The sequence below is a fragment of the Echiichthys vipera genome, assembly GCF_963691815.1.
Source record: "Echiichthys vipera genome assembly, chromosome: 15".
NCBI lineage: Eukaryota > Metazoa > Chordata > Actinopteri > Perciformes > Trachinidae > Echiichthys > Echiichthys vipera.
Genome location: NC_139840.1, coordinates 19,169,583 through 19,184,702, shown reverse-complemented (window position 1 = coordinate 19,184,702; position 15,120 = coordinate 19,169,583). Strand labels below are relative to the sequence as shown.

The following is a 15,120-nucleotide window of genomic DNA, read 5'->3' as shown; positions in this document are numbered from 1 at the left end:
GAGGAGATACCAAGATGCATTTTTAGGGACACACTGCACACTAGAGCGATGCACAACTTGTTAAAAAGTACACATATAATTTATTGACAGTCTATCATCAAAATCTCTACAAAACCTGAACCGGACCTTGAACACCAAGTCAAGTATGTGCTTGAAATTCTCCTCTTCTGTCCAGTTTGGCCTTTTTTTCAAAGGCACTGTACTCGATAATTAATATAACATTAATATATCAGCAAACAATTATTTTCTTTGTAAATATATAGTGAAGTAACGGTGTCCAAAATGTTGTAGTAGCTTTAAACTGGACTGACATAAAGGCCCCTTTCCTTTCTGTCAATCTTACAGTCATGATAATGCAGTTTAAGTGAGACTTTGAAAAACAATAATGCTGACTGAATGTTCATTGTTATGGATTAAACAGCTTAAGCAAGTTTCAAGAGTCTGCTTATAGATTTTCATATTAAATGGAAATGAAGGAGGACTAAAACACACCCACAAAATATTTCATGTGATGTTAAATATATTGTATTTTATTTGTGGCACGCAGACCAAAACAATGGAACAGTCCACTTTAATTAACACAGTAATCAAAGTGTGTGGGTTGGCAACAGAAATAAACCACACTGCTACAGCACAACAACTCAGAGAGGAACCACAACATGACTACAGTACAGCTGAAGCCCGACTAATAACAGAGGAGTTTAAGCTGAGCTATGACTCAAAGCAAGCTGCCGCTCGAGCTCTTAGCAACAGTCACGAAACTGTCACAAAATGGGAACACATTAATAACACCGAGCATGTTTGATTGTAAGGCAATAAAAGAATCTCAAATCTCCTACCAGATTGACCCCAACTTGTCTCTGGTCATGCAGATGGACTTTGAGTGGCTGTTTGCAAGGAAACAGGAACTAATACCTGCTGTAAAATGGCTGGCGTGTCCACCAGGCCCACTCCACTCACACTCTTCAGTCTCTCAGGTGACTCACTCTTTGTGTTGGACGCTGACACCCAGGGTGATTGGCCAATGTGTGTGTGGAAAACTGAGGGGGGAGTGAACGCTTAAACATTAAACCTGAACCACCCCTGTGCCGGTGCTGCCTGGCACTACTAGGTTAATCTGTGTGGGAGAGAGAGAGAGAGAGAATTGCTCTCACATATTTCATATTTCTGACTTGCTCAATTATCATTGTACTGAATGCTTTGGCAACACCGATGCAATATGGTCATGCTAATAAAGCTCATTTGAATTAAAGAGAGAGGCAGACAGAGAGACAGAGGCAGAGAGAGAGAGAGAGAGAGAGAGAGAGAGAGGGAGAGAGACTGTTGACATTCATAAAACCTAGAGGAGGCGGTGAGCTATGACCTAAAATGATGCATTTGACCAACAACAGGTGCGTTCTTTATGGCCATCTAGGTTGTATGTAGTTCATATAATCAACACTTTGTTGATAAGTAAAAGGTAAAAAGTTGATAATCCATCCATTAATACTGCTTATGTGTGCATACACCAGCCTATCAATTGTCAGAAATACTTCAAGTGTTACGGATATTACTTTAAATGATCAAAAACAGTGGATTACACTTATTTTTAGAGACAAGCAGCCCTGTGATATCAATTACATCTCATACCTAAGATCTGTGAAATACTGCATTATCATCCCGTCATTTATGAATAATTCATTCTCTTCTCAACTGTGTCATATTGTGTTGTTGACACAGAGGGAGCTGGAGCATTTGGCACTAGGGGGCAGCACACTCCTGTGCTTCTCACTATGTGAGAGAAAAGTCAACTCAAAAAACCTGCTCAACCTTGGCGCAGCAAACACCCCAGGCAAGTGATAAAATACTCCAACACACTCAAATTACATTAATAACTGGCAAGTATGATTTGGAAAGTTTTCTCATTAGCAGCAATTTCTGCATTCTGATGGATTATATAAGTTATTATTAGTTGTCTGTATGGATTAAGGGAGAGGCAGTTTTTTAATCAAGGCTGAAGATTTCTGTTTGCTGCTGCCTTTTATTTCTTGCACTGTGGCTTTTGGTCTTGTATTTTATACCTGTCTTACTCCTTAGTAGTCGTGAGTGGTTAACTGCCACTTCTCTCTCTCTCTCCCCCTCCCTCACTCAGTTTGTTCACTCTCTCTATCCCAGTCACTGTCTCTCTCTTTCGCACTTACCTTTCCTCTTCTGCGTTTAATGTTTCTAAACCTGTGAACGTCACCTAACATCTGTGCTCTTGTATCCTTCGACTGTGTTTCCTTAGGCAATTAATAAGTTAAGTTTAGTTTAGTTAATAAAATACATGCTGATATTGAGATTTTGTTTCCAAGTAGCGACGTGCAGGTCAGTCTGTCTCATTCTGTAACACTCCCCTTTAGCAATGACATGTCTCCCCTTCATTAAGATATAACTCCTGCTGTATGATGCAACGTCATTGTGTGCCAACGATTCTTCCATTTTCATGTAGAGAAAGCTCAAGGCAAAGACATCTGTAGTGACCCCCCCTCTCTCCACACACACACACACACACACACACACACACACACACACACACACACACACGCGCGCGCACACACACACACACACACACACACACACACACACACACACACACACACACACACACACACACACACACACACACACACACACACACACACACTGCAGTACTCATAGCTAATACAGTACAGTAAATACATAATACAACCCACTTTCTCAAGCGAGTCCCACCAGTGGCCTTGGCCTGGGGCTACCTCATCTGTCTTTGCCGTGCATGTCCTCTATTGCCGGCGCAGGTGCCAATAAGCAGCTCAGCTGCAAATAATATCCAGAACAAAGTGAGTCATGTATTAAAAGCAAAGGCCTAACATGTAAAACAGCATATATACAGATCTTGCAGTCCTGTGTAACAGAAATGTATTAAATATTTGAAATAAGCCATGAATTGATTTAAATTGGTGTAAAATGTCTTCTCCTTTCTTTGAATAACTCTTTTTAGACAGAAAAGCCTCATAAGGGGCAGGGGTTGCAATTAGCCTTGGCTTATTTTGCATCGTCCCTGACAATATACTAATAAATAAATACAATAAAAACAGATATTTATACACCTGTAATCAAATGTATGATTATAAAAAGGTAAATATGTTTGAAATAGGTTGTGGTTATTTGTTTTCTTGCTGAGGTACCACTCTCATGTCTGTACGATGACAACCAGGAGGCTAGTTTAGCTTAGCATAAAGACTGGTAACAGGTAAACGGCTAGCCTGGCTCTGCTCGAAGCTAAAACAACTGCAGCACACATGTGGATACTGCCAGGGAATACGACCTGCAGGTGAGACAAAGTGTCGGCGGTTAGTGTCTCAGACGTGCATGGCCGCAGAAGACAGTTTCCTCACAACTTATTATTATTTTTGATGGAAATGTAACACGGAAAAGCAGATAATTCACACTGGACTGGTATATTTTGGATTTTCATTAGCAAAAGCCGTGGATAGTCCCTGGTATTTTTTTTTTGGGTACCACCTAGGTCGAGGTTTGAAGTAGGCTGATAGTTAAAGGTGGAGTTAGGTCGGAGAGAACCGTCACTAGAGCAACACGTAACTGCCCCAATCAAACCCACCTGTTTAAATAGCCAAATTACCATCAATAGCGACTGCAATTTTTTCTATTCACCCGCCACAGATTTAAAAAAAAAGTGGCATCCAGAAGAACTACACCGTACAATTGACAGGGAAGCAGACATCAATGGCATTAAAAGGATCCAGCGAGTGTGAGTTGAAGATGATGTCATGGTGATCAGCGGAGAATCCCATCTACCTGTAGGGGCTACTATCTGCAGTGGCAAAATACATAGAGAAAAGCCCCTGGTACCAAGAGCGAGTCGAGTCAAGTCGAACCGTGCAGTGGAAATGAGGCATTATATTCCTTTCAAAGGGGTCAAAGGTATTGATCAGCCTGACTGAGTGCCTGGGCACGTGATGTACTGGGTGATCAAGCATTAAAAGATAAGACAGGAATGAGGGATGCAAGTATTGGTTGCTGTATAGAGAAAGTTAATCTTTATAAATGATTAAAACAGTACTTGTGAGTTATGTGGGATGTGATCATAGATCGGAGATTCTAGCCTTGGCTGAAATTATTCTGTCAAGTGGAGGACAAATGCGAAGCTACAGTACAGTATACATTGTGTGTGTGTATCCTCGTGTACACGTGCACACTGTAGATACATACATACACACTTTCATGCTTGAGGTCCTGAAACATGGCTTGAGGGAGTCAGAAAAAGGGCTCTTTTCTTCCTTCAGAGCTAAATGAAGCAGGGAAGACGCAGCCTCCTCCAGACGTCCTCATTTGTATCCGTTCATTCAGCCTCAGATCTCTTTAAGAGAGAGAAACGAGCATCGGAGGAAGAGACACAGATAGGTAGAGATAGAAAGAGAGAAAAAAAAGCATCCGTTGGAATGAAAAGGCCCGCCACACCCCCTCTCCCACCCCCTCTCGACCACGACAGCATTGTGCATTAAGAAAGGCCAAGAATCCAAGATCAATACTCCTATTCTCCCTGATTTCCTCAACTGTATGCCAAACCACGTTAGCTGGAAGTGATAGGGAGGGCATTAGGCATAATGCAGCTGCTAGCTATTAGCTCCCAGGGTAGACAGGGAGAAAAGTGGAGCCTGTAATAAATTCAATAAATGACAGTCCCCGAAGGACCTTTTCACACTCAGATGATCCTCAACACCATGCAACAAGATTCCTCCCCCAGTCTGAAGTCGTCTGCAGTCCTCTGTAGGGCTTCCTTCTCCTCTTTCCTCACTGTGGACTCATCTTCGCGGGGAGATCTTGATGTGTCTTTTCTTGCCTTTCTCACTTAATACACAATAATAAAAAAGTAGTAGTTGGATGAATTAACTGTGCTCAAAACTACAGAAGGAAATACTGGAAAGCGCAGGACATTATCTAAGCTGGGGATCTGTGGCATCTGTGGTAACTAAATTGGTCATAATTAAGCAATTTTCCAGTTTGGCTCACACCGTGAATCAAGCTTCAAAACAATATTTCATTTTATGATGATCTAGTCATACGGGAGAGATGAGGAGCAGAGGAGCTGTGTTTCCGCTGCTCCTGCATGTCTTTGGGGTTGTATAGCAACAACTACAGGGTGACTGACTCTGCTGCCACTCTTGCGGGATATCAGTCTGCTGCCAAGTCCCTCCTGATTTGGCTGTAATTAACCAGGCTGAGCCTTGTTTGTGCATGTGGACATGAATAGTAGCTTGTTATTTGAACATTAATGGCTGTGTGTGTGTGTGTGTGTGTGTGTGTGTGTGTGTGTGTGTGTGTGTGTGTGTGTGTGTGTGTGTGTGTGTGTGTGTGTGTGTGTGTGTGTGTGTGTGTGTGTGTGTGTGTGTGTGTGTGTGTGCAGCTCATAGTTCACCTTGGAACAGCGCCTCAGCAGCTGTGTGTCCTCTGGAGCGTCATTTTATGTCAATACATCCTCCCGTAATCATGTTTTAGGATGTACCTGTCTCACAGTTTTCCAGGAAGACAAGCATGATGTCTGTATCAGTCAAAAGATGTGCCAACTCACCTTTCACGGTCACAATTGGCTTTAAGCTTTTGCCCTATCCCTCTTCCTTTGGGTGGACCTTGTGTGAAAAACTTTTAGATTGGAGGACATGCATGTCAGGAGTTTGGATCGTTATACTAGTTGCTAGAAATAAGAAGAGAGTTATGGTCATAGCTGAAGATAGTCTTTAATGATTTGACCTTGGTGTCTCTCCTTGCTAGGACAAAAGTTCACCTGCAAAATGAAGGAACAGCGAACAGTATACAGAGAACATGTTAAACCCATTTGCCATCCATTAAAAGTTGATTTATTCCAGTGCTACTACGTACATTATGCATCATGTGGCAGTGTACACAGAACAATGATTGGGTTACATTTCTTCACTTTTTGGTTTTTTTTTCACTCTGTTATTGTTCAGCAGAAGTGTGTTCTGATTCCTGCTCTACGAGGAAAGCCTACTTTTCAGGATAATAAAAGACTCTGGGATGCGTTTATCACCGACTCATCTACCATCATCAGAATAACATCATGAATGTCCCTCACTTCACTACAAAATACTGTGCATGTTTTTTTAATTTTCTGGTGTTTGGGTCACTATTAAATATTGGAATGGTGTTTTGGCAGGACTTTGTTGGTGATAAGGAGTGAAGAAAAAAAAAAAAACCTTCACAACTGGGTAAAAAGTAGAACCTGATAATACCTCCATCAGCAGAACCAAAGAGTAAAAGTAACCAAATGTTACCTTTTATTTGACAGAATTTCAAATCAGTTCTAGGTGTTGTTGTTTTTCTACTGCATACTCGCGACATGCACTCAGCCCCCCCGCCCTGCGGTTCACCATTTGTCCTGTTTACTTGGCGACATCTACAATGAGGTCATATTTACAGGACACCCACTCTTGCTCTTCAGCCCCCCCCCGGGCCAAAAAATTATGACTGTCGGTAAATTAGCTATTACTATTATCTTTCTATTTATTTTCAATCTGGTCTCAGCCTCTTTTTTGTCGCCTGATGAAGGATGAAGTCCTTAACACCAGCACTGTCACATCTCTAGGGAAGACACTCCAGCATCTGTGATCCGTCCTGGTGTAACTAAATATTACACACTGAGTGCAACACAGAACATGACCTGGGGGTTCCCTGCTTCTTCTTTTCTTTCTGGGCTTTTTTCTTTCATTCAAACTACTCAACGGTCTTTGCTGCGGGTCATTTGGGAAGCCTCTTTGTGTGTGGGTAGGGGGCTGATGTTCTTAATGATGACAGATGACAAACGTGAGGCTAAACCTGTCACGTAATGAAGTGGTGGAAACCTTAGATACGAAAAGGCAGGTAAGGTCGCAATCAAGCAGACAGTCTTCCATTAGCCTTCCTGACCCATTGGATGACACTGATTGAAACGGAGACTGTAATGACATGATAGATCCCTTCGTACTGGAAGGGCGGAGTGTAGCACTGTACGAGAAGTGGCTAGAGGTGGGGGCATTAGAGTCATGCTTCATCAACTCAAGTTGAAAGGAAAAAGGCTAATATTCATGCTTGATTAAGTTCCTCTTGCAGCAAACTGAATGTGCGCTTAAATGAAGTGCTCTCTGGCCAGTCCAGAGCCTGTGGGAGAGTGGACTCGCTCGCTCTCCCACAGGGTTTAGACTTTGCCCAGATTAATTAAGATCCAGGAAATAATAATGATCCTATTTGTCTGTTAGCTTAAGGGGCCAAAAAGATGATTTTTTAAGCACTGACATCCTTTTCGGGACACAGATTTTCTACCATTCAAACTACTTTTGCTAGCCCGCTAACTTCCAGATCTACCTTTGGGGAAAAATCGATTTAAAAGATCTTAAATATTTCTTTTAAAACAAAAATTTTGACAAGCCATCACAACTTTAGGATGCATCACACACCATGCTTTTGGGATTTAAAATTTTCTAATATGTCCTCTATCGAAGTGAATGTGTTTCAAAGGCTTTTAGAAAGACAGAACAGAGGCCTGATGTTGTAATGTTAAAGGAATAGTTTGAAATTTTGAGAAATACGCTAATTCACTTTCTTGTTAGATGAGAAGATTGATACCACTCTCACGTGTTTACTGTAAATATGGAGCTCCCACTAGTAGCTAGTTAGCTTAGCACAGAGACAGCAAAAACTATGAAAACAGCTAGCATGGTTCTGTACAAAGATCCACTAATAAGCATGTATGTTACGTTTGTTTAATCCGCACAAAAACCTAAGTGTACAAACGACAAGCAGCGGAGACTTTGTGAAGTGACTGCGCTATTTACATTTCAGTTTTTGTACTGATTAAAAACAAACAAGAAGTAATCATTTTAAATTGAGCTAGGCTAGCTGTTCCCTATGTTTCTAGTTTCTATGCTAAGCTAAGAAGCTGCTAGCAGTAGCAGCTTCATATTCACCGTACAAATACGAGAGTGATATCGATCTTCTCATCTTACAGTCAGCTGGAAAATGAATAATTGTATTCCCCAAAGCTATTCTTTTAAATCTGCAGAGGGACCCATTCAACAAAGTTTCTCCAGCACTTTTATTTGTATCCTTTTGGGATTTTTTTTGTTATAGCGATTTTTCTTCGCCTCATATTTTAAACAGGGAATGCATGAGAGAATCACATTACTGCCACTCTCTAGGCTCTGCAACTCTTAAAGCCCTAGGTATCTTAGTAAAAATGTTTTCGTAAAAAATACCAAAAGAAAGAAAGGCAACAACCAAACAAAAGTAAACGTAATAAAATCAAAATCAAAATCATGTAAAATCATCAAGCAAACCAAGGAAGATTGTGTTCCATTGTCATTTTTGCACAGAACCATGCAAAGGGGCAGGGTTAGATTCTCAGTTCGACCAGTGATGTGTGCCTGTGTGGCCGAGTATATCAGCAGACCTCAAGCCATGCCATTATTTGAAGACCACACAAAGCTCTAATTAGTGGTGGTGAGAAAGGTAGACTACTATATATTTCATTGTTGTGTGTATGAGTGTGCAATATTGAGCTAAAAGTGAACTCGTTCTCTGACAAACACGCTCACAAATATTCTCTCAGTCGGTCTCACTTTCGCTTACTATCTGAACTGTTTCATTTGTCAAGGTGTTAGTAGAAATAGAAAAGAAAAAGGTTTTCAAAACATTTAGAGTTGCTGTGTAATGGAGGCAATGTTATGCATTACATTAAGACATTTCTTTAAATTTTTGGAGAGGAATGTATCTGAAAAAGGAATGCAATGCTGTAGTCAGACTGTTAACATCGTAAAAAAGCTCTGAAATTAGTAATTAAATAACCCTCTACTATTTATACATTCAGGCACTGAAAAATCACATGTCAATATGTAACTAAAAAAGATAGTCGCTCTCATTTTCCCTTGGTAAGAACAAGGAAGCTGAAACCTTGAAGTTGGCAACTGTGTAAATTTTTCCTACCCAGTAGTAATGCCATATGCATCCCCTTTGCTCTTCTACTGTGTGACAGTTCCCCCCTCCCTCTTAAGTGCATTTTCAATACACTGACCTGAAGTCAGCGCTTTCGTAGCCTCATCTAAAGCTTTCACCCCAACCTATGGGAAAGAATCCATGACACCAGTCTTTTGAAAGGGAAATCCAGTGTTTGTCTCGCTCTCCTCAACAGACAAACAGATAGACGGACGGCTGGGTGGACGGATGTCCGCCATGGCCTCAGAGGGCCAGCAGGTGAGCCGAGGCCCTCAGCTCCACAGACCAACTTCCCCCCTTGTGGTTAAGGACTCTCCGGTGTGATAGCCAGCTCTCACCCCAGCGACCCTGAACTCAGTCATTTTTTAACTATACAAGGGCTTTTACAAAAAAGCTAACTTGAACAGCCATACAATGGCTAAAACATAAACCATATCTCTACTTTATCTCGGTTTTTCAGTCATTTTTAGTTTTTTTTCTCTTTTTCTTTTTTTGGATGCATTTAGGTTTTTTTCTTGATTTAAGTCTTTGCTTTTCTTTGTTCTTTTGGAGTAGCTCTGATCCAGTCCTGTACTGAGAGGCTCAGTCACAGAGGAATTGGTTTTTGGATTTGATGTTGGGTGCGGAGGAATGAGTGGGAGGGAGAGAATAAGGGCAAGGATCAGGTCAGGGGTGAAGATATGGGTTCATTATCAGTCCAGACATGGACTCGCCAGCAGTTACAGGGACGGCTTTGGTCAGGACAGAATGAGGTGACGAGTTGGTTTGGGAAAGGTGGGGCTCGAAGGTGATTACAGAGGGTTTGTCAAGGTTATCCACTATCAGAGGAGGTGTGTGGGGCTGTGGAGGGAGAGCGCCGCCTACGGGCGGTGGAAGTCCAGGATCGCTCAGAGCGTTCAGAACGCTCTGAGGCTAGTGAGGCGGGCCGAAAGCGGTGAACAAAGCCGTCCAGGAAGTCCTGCTGCTGCTGGGTTATGGCTTGGGAGATGAGGCAGGGCAGCGCCTGCAGGCTGCCCGTCACCGAGTCCAGCTTGTCCTCCAGTGTGCCGATGCGCTTGTCTAGCTCCTCACTGCGCTCCTGCAGCTCCGACACTAGGTCATACATCACATTCTGGGTCTAATGAAGGAGAAAAAGTAAATGTGTTTGGGGAGGAGCAAGAACAGGAGGACAGGGAAGGAAGAGGAGGCGGGTCGGACAAAGGAGGGAGGCAAAATTACATTAAACATAAAAAAAATCTGTTTTACAACTTAATATCCACAAGGGGAGATTACATGTCAAGTACAGGAGGTGCAGTATTTATACAGTACCAGAAAAAAAGCCGTTCATGTCCTAAATTACATCAGTTTAAATGTGACTTACTCAGTCTGAGAAGGAAATATTGTCAGGAAGCAATGTATAGTTTCAGCAAGTCAGCATTGATTTTATCTTCTCACTGTTTCACATCCAGCTTCTCCAATCCATTTATAGCCAGAGAAGGTATTGATGCTTTATGAATATGATTGACATAACTCATTCAAATAATGAAAAGCATCTCTATTGTTGAGGCTCTTATTGTTACACAGTATATGCAGCAGAGCCATTGTTAATGCATGTGGTATCTGCAAGGAATTCTTCTATTCTACTATTCTCTATTCTACAATAATATGTTTTAAAATATATGGTCTATATATTATATTATATTCAATGAAGTTATTTCTAACATGGTCAACAGTAGAGCTCACAAAATACTACCATCCATCGCCTTTTTCAGACACTTCAGAAATCAAAGGATTACTTCACCACGGGGCTTAACAAAGAGACATTGGACTATAGGGTTTGTATACAGGTGGATCTGAACATCGAGCAGAGGAAGGGCAAGTAAACACACTAAAAGAGTTGGCCTCAGGACCTTTTAAAATACACACTGGAGTGCAAATGTCATCCACATCAAATGAGGTTGCAGTCATGCACCTCCCTTTGAACCCCCACTCGGCTCTGCCCTGGTGGGTCAGCTGACATCTATAAAGCAGGACAGGAGCTACCGAGGCATTACTGCATTCACAGAAAGGTGATGTTTACAGTTTGTGGTTGGGCTTCTTCAAACTCTTACACTGCCATAAGATGATACCGGGAACAGGAATTCAGTCCGTGGTGAGTTTCATTTGAGTTATTTGACAAATATTAATGCACTTGGCAACAGCAAAAGTATAGAGCAGACTTCAGGCTCCTCGACTTGTTTCCATTATTGTCTCCAGCGATTTTAGAGTTCATATAGGCCCTACCAAGAATGAGACAGCTGGTCTACATTGTGCTGTTTTGGTGCTGGGCAGTTGTTGTCCAATTCTCAAGTTGTCATATGATCACTTGAATATTGACTTTGAAATATACATCAGAAGTGAGACTTACCTTCGCCAGGTCCACCAAGGTGTTGGCCTGATCATTGAGTTTCCTCTGCTCCATCTTCACACTGCGCAGTCTTACAGAGAGGTAAGAACAGAGAGAGGAGAGAAGGAGGAGGTGGACAAAGGAGGAAGAGAGGAGGAAAAGAAGAGCGGAGGAAGGAAATAAAGGAATAGAGTGTGGTTTGGTAAAGAGAGAGGAAGGTTGTTTTAGGGTGATGAAGGGGCAGAGAGGGCCAATAGGGAAGAAAGGAGGAGGAACAACACCAAATTTTATCAAGTGTGCTCTCTCATTGATGACATTGAAAAGAGAGAGGACTGCCTGCATGCATCATAAATATAAGTACTTTACATAGCTATATGTATACATGTATATAGAAATATATATGTATATATATATATAAATATATATACACAAGCATTCCTGGTCTTGGTCAATGCAATACCAACCAAAACATGCAAAATTGTGGAAGCATACTACACTCAATTTGAAAAAAATAAAGACTGTGCTTATCATGTTTTATCTGGGTCTACATATATATATATATATACATATATATATATATATATATATATATATATATATATATCTATATAGATATAGATATAGATATATAAACAAACAAGATATTTCCCCCCATAAAAGTACAGTGCTTTAGTACTCTTTACCTTAAAAAAAGTATTGCAGTCTTTATACTGAGAGATGATTGTTACAACTTCAATAATTTGTTCCCTCAATAAGAGGAAAAAAATCATAATGCCAAAAGTTATTATTACTGTGACAAAACATGTTTTTTTCTCCAGCAAGAATACAATATGCTTCCATACAAGAAAACCCCAAATCTATGTTTGAAATCAAAACATTCTCATCTCTTTTCACCCAAAAGTAAGATGTCAAAAAAGGAAAAAGATGACATGCCCTTTGTCAGTGCTACACACAGCTCAGTGGTAGGACTTCATATATTCACACTGGTCATTCAGTAAGCGTGCAGTGACTGTGAATGACTTTGTACACAATGAAACGTGTGTGTTTGTGCACTTGATGTGTGTATGTGTGGATGCCACAGATAAAAAATGATGCTTGCCAGAATTAGACTGTCTAATATAACTGCTGAACATACGACAACATAAGGCATTTCAAATGTGCACAATGATACATCGGACATGTTTTGTGATGCCTTCAACATTTTGTCTCTTTATCTCTAATCAAATACATTACTGTCCTGTAAGAACTGTTAACGCTGATGCGAATAATGTGCCATTGTTAGCGACTGCATCACACAGCCATCATTTTGATGTGTGAGAGGAAGAATTTCCCTGTTCGGCAAATTATGAGACAGGATGACATCCAAGGGCATTTGTTCATGTGCAAATCATTATATCAGAGCAGAGTGAGACTGCTCGCTTATGGCTCTATCTCTGTGGGAAAACGTTTCAGCTCGTATGTGTCTGTTTGCACGGCTTTGTTATCACTTATGGTGGTCCAAGAATAGGGGCTACATGCTATAATGCAGCACAATTGTATTCTACAAAACGACAACCAACATGTTGTGCCTAGTCTTTATGTGCTATTATATCAATGTCACGTGCAAGCTTTGGCATTCGATCTCAAATGAGAGAGGATAAAACAAGGCAAAAATCAATATTATTACAGCAGCAAACATTTCAACCTTAGGATTACATTACATTATACTGTGTGTGTTCATGTCATCACAAAACCATCGGGAGTGTAGGATGAGTTCTGTTGATGCAGGTTAATATAGCCTCCAGAGCAGCTATATTAATCATGGGCAACAATATACAGTACGTTGTAGATGATTATGAACCGTTGACCGGGTCAACAAAGCTTCAAGCTCATTCTGCGCAAGATGCTTTTCTTTCACACTCTCTCTCCAGACAACCCTCCACTATTGACACCGGTGGAAAAATGTTGATGCTTATTTATTTTTCTTTGTTTCATTCCATTCAAAAGGGGGATGGGAGGGAGAGGGAACTAAATGGAACACTGAAGAAAAAAACAAAAAACTATATAGCATCCAGCATTTTCTTTTCTTTTTTTTGGTAACAAACGCTTTTTTACATGCATGTCAAACGCAGACATGGAGAGAGGAGGAGGATGTTGAGGAAACAGTAGGAGGAGGATACATAGAAGACTCAACTTACTTCTGAGCTCTGCAGTGATAGAGCAAAACAAAGACAGAACACAGTACAGAGTTTTAACCCCACGACATTCACGAAACGAGTGAAACCATTACACTTCTCACTGTAAGCACAGGGTAAAAGGGGGTCGGAGGGAGAGGGGGACGGGGGAGGGGAATAGGAAGGGCCATTACACTAGATTGCAGTTTGTTTGTGTTTGTGTGTATGTGCTTGTGTGTGTGCTTGTGTATGTGTATTAGTGTGTGAGAGTTTACATGTGTGAGCATAACAATCAAAAGAAAACTGTACTCTAAGGGCGCACTCACACTGTCCATCCGTACCGTGCCCAAACAGGTTTCACGGGTAAAGCCTAGTTTGTTTGACCAGTGTGAGTGCAGCCGTACCGCGCCTAGCTGCGGCATGCTTGCCGGCCACGGACCGTTTGGGAGAGGTGGGCTTTTGTAAAGCACGTTTGCACATGTACGAGCACGAGCATGCGCACATGTACGAACACGAGGCCTACGGCGGTTCTGAAGTCATTTTATGTGCGCCTGGTCGGACATAGAAAAAAAAAAGGCAGACCGTGCGCGGACATTTAAAACAATGGTGGTGAAAGGTTGACGTTGGTGTGATGCGGAGGTGGAGTGTTTACTGCAGATTTGGTTGAATGAAAATATTCAAAAACAGTTCGACAAGACGCACAAAAACTCAGAGGTCTATGGAAATATCTGTAAACAAAGCATCACGATGACGTCAATCGATGCTTGTGACGTGTTCCGCCGTGATGACGTATAGGCAGCAAGAAGCGGTCCTGCGAGGCCCAGGCAGTGTGAGTACAAATGGGCCTGGCCCGCGAGGGGAGGGGAGGGGGTGGGCAAGTACCCTAAAGCACGGGGCACGGTACGGACGGACAGTGTAAGTGCGCCCTAAGAGGACATTGTAACAAACGCTAGAAACATTCTCCGTTACATTTTATCAGTTTATCAGCAATACAGCTATTAATAATGCAGCCTAAACATTATGTACCACAAATAAGAATAAAGACAATCACACGGATTGAACATCATATGAACTATTTTTCTCTAACATACTCTTTTGAGTCGGTTGGTGGTAAACAGCTCATTCTGTCAAACATCTGATTACACATTACAGTAGATAACACAACACAGTGCAGAACTTACTGGTGAATGGCTTGGAGAAACTTGCGCTGGTGTTTCCGGACCTTGGCGTGATCTATCTTCTTGACCAGCTTAGTGTGTTTGTAGATGAGCCATGTTTCCCTGAGTACATTGGCAGCTGTGTTCTTTACCTGTGAAACAAGGTTAAGAGAGAGACAAAATGTACAGTAGTAAGGCATCTATTATTGTTATTTCTGCCTGAAAATATAATAGAGGTAAGTAAAATTTATTTCTATAAAAGTCTTCAATTGTCTGTTAAACCAGCGTTACAATCACTTAGCTTTCTAATTTCCAGCAGGGGGCAACTCCACTGAAGCCAAAAAGAAGTCAGTTTGTATAGAAGTCAATGAGGAAATGACTCTACTTCTCACTTGATTTATTACCTCAGTAAACATTTTCTAATTATTTTCATCCTAAT

At 41.3% G+C, this 15,120-nt stretch overlaps 1 protein-coding gene across 2 annotated transcripts in view; it reads right to left on the bottom strand.

Moving 5' to 3' along the window:
* Positions 1-9,817: 9,817 nt before the first annotated feature.
* The window catches only part of kcnn1a (potassium intermediate/small conductance calcium-activated channel, subfamily N, member 1a), a gene marked incomplete at both ends in the record, with an annotated part of 45,667 nt that continues 40,364 nt past the window's right edge, over positions 9,818-15,120 (bottom strand). For both annotated transcript variants that reach the window (XM_083929117.1, XM_083929118.1), the window contains 3 exons: positions 9,818-10,123; positions 11,393-11,462; positions 14,706-14,833. In XM_083929117.1, coding sequence (XP_083785243.1) covers positions 9,818-10,123; positions 11,393-11,462; positions 14,706-14,833 — 504 coding nt within the window. The remainder of the gene's footprint in view (positions 10,124-11,392; positions 11,463-14,705; positions 14,834-15,120) is intronic.